The following is a 6,000-nucleotide window of genomic DNA, read 5'->3' as shown; positions in this document are numbered from 1 at the left end:
CCCTAGATGAACACTATGTACTGGCCCTATTGCTGTGTTTTCCTGTTGACCTACAGGATCTTGCTTCCTCTATGCTTTTGAGAGGATGAAATCTGATCTTTATTTTCCATGGAACAATTGTGCTTACACATTCCACCAAGCAGATAGATGGGTTATGTGTAGCCATCAGGCTGGCAGGAGAAGCTCTCTGTCCTGAGCTTTCCTCTGATTGCAGTCTGATCCCTCCAGCCATGTCACGTCTCCAGCTATCTCTGTAGTTGCCCTGGCTTCTTGCAGACTGCTTCTGGAAAACAATGAGCAATTTACTGTATTAAAGACAGTTTAAAGCCATGAATGAGCACAATCACTATCATCAACATTCGTCAGCCAGTTCTGGGCTGTACTCCACATTGTTTCATGGTCACGAGTTCCTTAAGTTTAGGGGTGTTTTTCTGAGGAACTGTATTTCCAAAGAAGTGCAGTTTGGGCCTTGTGATGGTTCTTGTTTGACCACAACCTCCCCAGGCCTCCTCTCACTCTGAAGGCTGGAGGTGGTTCTTCGTTGAGGATCCCCATGCACCACCTCACGCCCTACAAGATTGCCCTGTGTGGGTGGAAGCAACATGCTCGATCCTTTAAGCCACATGGGGAGGAGTGGGGATAGGACACCAACATTGTGCAGCGGGTGCTCTGCACCAGCCGGCTAGGGGCGGGCAGCCGCGCTCGCTCCCGCGGAAGGAGGCGGGAGCGCGAAGCGCGCAGGCCGCAGGGGAGGGGCGGCAAGAGCGCTTCGGCGCCTTTAAGTGGGGCGGTGCGGTGAGGCAGGGGCTGGCCCGGGGCGGAGCTGGACGGTGGCGGCGCAGAGCGGGCGGCGGGCTCGGCTGGCTGCTGGCGGCAGCGGGGCCATGGCCGCCGACGTGTTCATGCGGCCGGCGCGGCTCCTCGGAGCGGCGGGGCCGCTGTCCCCCCGCACGGAGCCCGATGAAGACTCGTCGGATACAGACGACGGCGGCACCTCGCCTGGCGGAGGGCGGCGGTGCGGGCCGCGGCGGGGGCAGCCCCCGGGCCCCCAGATTATCCACTCTGGCCACTTCATGGTCTCGTCGCCGCACAGCGAGCACCCACCCAAGAAGGGCTACGACTTCGACACGGTGAATGAGCAGACCTGCCAGACCTACCAGTTCGGGGCGGCTCGGGGCGGTGGCGGCGCCGGGGGCCGCCTCAGCATCGACGCCTCCCTCACGAAACTCTTCGAGTGCATGTCCCTGGCCTACAGGTACGGGTCACCGACCCTGGAGGTGGTCCAGAGGGGCCAAGCTGCTCCCGGCATGAGTCACGGCCATGGGGAAAGCCCCTTCTGGGCGTCGGCTGGGGGAAGCCGGAGACCCGAGGGCGCGGTGAGGGGCGGGGTGGGGGAAGCGAGGCCTGAGACGATCGGCTGGGTCACCCCCGGGGTGTGAGGGCAGCGGCGCGGCGCCTTTGGGCAGTGATACACACATCCTCCTTTTCCCCCTCTACGCGTGGGTGTTCGTGTCGCTTTTGTTTTGAGTGAACTTTGGGATCCTTGCGGGCACTCTCCTTAGGCCCGAGACCACGGCGTCAAAGCGTTGCCCCTGCCCTCGCCGCGAATGGTTCTGGGTGTGCAGGGAGATTGTCAGTGCGTCTCCTTCAGCCCGGCTGGGAGGGGAGGACAGGAGGCTGGGTTGAGTGTGCGAGGCCAAGTGGGAGCTCATCCCCCGCGTGGGAGGGCAGCCGCCTCTGCAGACTCTTCGTGGCACTGGAAAATGCTCAGCATCCCCCGGCTAGGCTTGGAGTTGGTGGAAACATCTAGTGCTGAAGAGTCCCTGGAGAAATCCTTAAAGGGCAAAGCAAATCCTTGTGCCCCAGCCTGTGTGAAAACCGCCCGACTCTTCCATTTTTGTTTTCTACATTTTATTTTTGTACCCAGTTCACGAAAGAGGGATCTGTCATTGTTTCCTTTGTTCCTCTGGTTGCAGCTGGTGGTAGCACTTCCTGGGTTTAGCTGCACCTTTTGCTCAGACTTCAGTTTTGCTTTTCATCTGTTCTATAAGGCGTTATACTCAGACTTACCCCCTTTGTCTGCCATCCAAAATGGAGGCAGAGCTATGGAATAGAAGTGTTTTGAAAAGATGTATGCCTGCTCGAGTCTTTTGTTCCATGAGATACAGCAGAAATTGGATCCAGTCCGATGTTCTCTGCTGAGCATGTTTTGGAAGTTGATTAAAAGGGATGGTGGAAAACACTTCTGAGCGTTATCAACAGAAATACTTATTGTCATATATAGGAACCATGTTAGTTTGCTAAAAGAAAATGAACTTTGCCCACCCCAAATTCCTCTATTTAGGTATTGCTCAATGAAGAGGAAACAATAGAACTATCTGTTTTGTGCAGTTGGCAAGAAAGTGTAATGTAAACAATCTCATTTTGGATAATTCTTACCAAGCAAGTTATTAGTTACTGGCAAGAGCTATTTTATGTTGTGCTTTCACTAGTGCACCCTTGGGGTTTTGAAACAGGATCACATCTAGTGCAAAGGAATAATGTTACCCTACTTGTCATGGTAGCATGAGGCAAGGTGCAGAAAATACCTTCTTAGAGACCACCAAAGAAAAGCGTGATATTAATACTTTTCTACATGAATACCTTAAGGTTTGCTCAATTGCAGCCCTGAAACATCCCGCCCAGATTCAGCCTCCTTACTTGGTGGCTTTGTGCTAAGTTTTTGGAATCTGCCAGTTGTAAACTTGGGTCTGAAAAGGATTAAAATAATTTTGAAAAGTCTGATTTGAGGTGATGAATGGGGGTGAGAAATGAGGAGTCCTTGCTGCTTAACAAATGATTGATCAAGCATGTAGGCTGAACCTCTGGAAGTACCTTCTATCCATACCCAGTTCAGGGAACAGACTACACTGGTGAACAGCAGCTCAGCTGCCTTTTGTGCCGTGCCTCAAGTTTGATTTGAACTTGGTTGGCTCACAGGGATGTTTTCATTGCTGTTGCCTCAGCTGTTATCTTTCCCATTATTGTCCCTCCGATCTAGCACTGGCAAAACACACAGATTCTGTGTTTACATTTTTTGTGCTGCCTTTGCTGGATAAAGATTTGCTGTAGCAAATAACTAGGGTTAAGGGGAAGAAGTGTGGGTTTTGCCATACCGGGAGAAGCAGCAGTGGGAGGCCTGAGCTAACTCCTCGTGTTTCTAGAACTGGGGTAATGCAGCTATGTTAAATACAAAGCCAAGGAAGTCGCTGTAACAGAGCTCTGTGTGTAATATTTATTTACACTTGACACCTATTGCTAGTATTTCAGTCGTTAAACTTTTAAAAAGCAGCCCTAAGCTGCGTGGTATCCGTTAGCTTTACCACTGAGCTAGAAAGCAGAGTTTTTCTGGATTACCTAGGTTATTACCTGGGCAGCTGTGTGTTTGAAAGTGGCCCAGTTTATGCTGAATCACGTTCGTGCTGGGATGCACAGTGTAGCCTGGGCTCATTTAATTGTAAATTTATTTTTTTCTAATATGGCTTTGTGCTCTTAACTGTCGGCCTTTTTATGCCAAAAAGGCTATTTCTGAGTGAGAGGGCAGCCATTCCCTCATGCCTTTGAGCAGTACAAGCTAACCTGATTTTAATTTTCGTCATAGCTGTCCCAGTCCTGTATCCAGTTGTGCGGGATGAAAATCCTCATTTTCACGTGAGCCATTTTGCAGGGGGGGAAAAAGGCCGTAGCATACTCCCTTCTACAGTTAGGAGTCTAAAACAATCTTCTAAATCAATAAATTACTTATAAACATGAAGGTTTACAACAGGTGTCACGTGGGCTGGACTTTATCTAAGTGTCACCCATTTATCATGTGAGATTGATGGTGGGAACTATAGCACACTGGTGAAGGTGAAAGAACCCTTCATCTCAGCCTTTTAAAACAGTGTGATCTTGCAGATCTTGATGTGTGTGTGTGGCTGTAATGGACCTGTAGCTGGCAGGACACTAAAGGCCAAAAAGATGTAAAAAATGTGCACTCTGAAGGGAAAATGCTCTTTGACACTCTTAATTTTAATGAGAAACTCTGCCAATGGTTATATAGCCTGCAATGGTTGTTAGGCAGAATTAAGTCAAATGATACACGATCTTGATATTTAATTTAGTAAAACTCCCTTAATAATGTTGCAATTATCCAAATAATTGCATTTCCCAAAAGCAACTTCCCCAAACTCAACTGCAGTCTGAAGTGTTTTGGCCACAGCATGCCATGAAGTCTTTTTCTTGAGACAGGTAAAGATTAATGTTTTGATTTTGGAGAGCTCTTGTCTGCAGTAGAATAACAGTGATCAGCTCCTTGTAGAATGCAGGCTGAAGGCTTAAGTGGAGTGAAAATCCTGCTTTATCAAAGAGCACTGTAAACCATTTATTGCTCTAACAGCCTGGAATATGGAGATGTTAGAATTCCCTGTGGAAAGCTCTGTTTGGGAACAGTGATGCATAGTTTGTTTAAGGTCCAAAACATAAAATATGCACTTGGAAAGGAAGATCTGTATATTATGAACTCTGTTTGTGGATTTCAGAACAATATGTGGTAGAAATCAGTGGCGTTGTGCAAGTTCATCTCTGGAGTTTTGATGCTGAGGTAGCAGAGAGGTAAATCATAGAGGAATGACAAATGTCATTGTTGCAGAGAGTGGAAAAATACAGTCCATTACTCCTGGCATAAGTAGATTCAAGTAGATTCTTTTAGTGATTTTCTGTAGGTGTAAAATGGTTAAGTGACAGTGCTGACTTCAGTTAGTGCTCATTAAATGTGGCTTATCCAGGCTCTGTGAAGAAATATGGGGTTGCTGAGGGGCTGGGACCATGTTAGTTACAAATTTTCTTTATGAAGGTTCACTTCTCTGTGGTGTAGAGTCTGCAAGTCAGTTGTGTGGTCATCTAAGTCATGTAAACAAGGCACAAGTTTTATTTTAGGAATTTTTAAAGCTACTACTCACACTCAGTGTGGGTGGTGTTCTTTTGAAACTTCTGTATACACATTTTTATGTCAGTTGATGTCCATCTGGCTTAGCAGTAGGGCATGATAGCGTAGATGAAGATGACTTTGTGGGCTCATTTATTAGTAAGTAGCCTCAGAGGTCTCTCACCTTCTAATAAGAGATTAAGAAACATGCCAGGTGTTGTACTTAAGATCTAAGAGTGTTAACACTGGCATCAGATACTTGTCTAAACCCTTCTGGATCCTGCTTGTTAAAGTTGGACAGAACAGGAGAGTGGGGTCTGTGAACTGTGAGGAAGACTGCCTTTTGAAAAGCTTGCCAGGTCATTTCTAGATCTCCTTTCTCCCCTTTAGCAATATGAACCCTTTACGTCATGCAGATGTAAGCCAAAAATATTCCCTTCATCAGTGGAGTGACATGGGGGATCGGCTTGTTTCCAAAGCACCTTTGACACATATTCTTGGTAAATGCAGCATGTGTTTTTGAGAAGTTCTTAGCAATGGTGATAGCAGGGTTGAGATGAGAAACTTCCAAAATTCAGTTAGGTGTTCTGCATGCTGCTTGTAGAAATTACTCTTATAAAAACACCGGAGTTCACCCTGTGAATTGAACCAAACTTGAGCAGTGTTGGTGTTAAGTGCTCACGTTTAGGGGTCGTTTCAAAGCAAGGATGCTACATTCAGTGCAGTATGACTCAGGCCATAGTTACTGAGCCTCTTACCTTGCTTAAGTCAAACGCTTGATATAGTCACAAGCTTTTAAGCTCTGTGTAAGACGCACTTCTAAATTCCACCTTGACAACCTTGAACTTCAGAAAGGTTTGTGGAAAGATTACCTTATTTCAAAGGTGCATTTCTTTTGCCAAAGTAAACAGTAGTAGCAGTGTGAAAAGGCCTTGGTTGAAATTAAGGTATCTTCAAGGCTACACGTGACTTATAGGAAGAAAAGACAAATTCTCTAGACAGAGCTTTAGATAGGGACAAAATTCTTGTTGTGATTCTGGCTATTTTGGTGGCTC

At 47.1% G+C, this 6,000-nt stretch overlaps 1 protein-coding gene across 2 annotated transcripts in view; it reads left to right on the top strand.

Moving 5' to 3' along the window:
- Positions 1-863: 863 nt before the first annotated feature.
- The window catches only part of MLXIP (MLX interacting protein), a 53,433-nt gene continuing 48,296 nt past the window's right edge, over positions 864-6,000 (top strand). For both annotated transcript variants that reach the window (XM_068163447.1, XM_068163446.1), the window contains exon 1: positions 864-1,255. In XM_068163447.1, the coding sequence (XP_068019548.1) occupies positions 885-1,255 (371 nt within the window). In that variant the 5' untranslated portion in view covers positions 864-884. The remainder of the gene's footprint in view (positions 1,256-6,000) is intronic.

This window comes from Melanerpes formicivorus, unplaced genomic scaffold, assembly GCF_026170545.1.
Source record: "Melanerpes formicivorus ecotype bairdi unplaced genomic scaffold, bMelFor1.0.p_v2 SCAF_72, whole genome shotgun sequence".
In the NCBI taxonomy this organism is placed as follows: Eukaryota; Metazoa; Chordata; class Aves; order Piciformes; family Picidae; genus Melanerpes; species Melanerpes formicivorus.
This window is presented reverse-complemented; position numbering and strand designations above follow the sequence as displayed.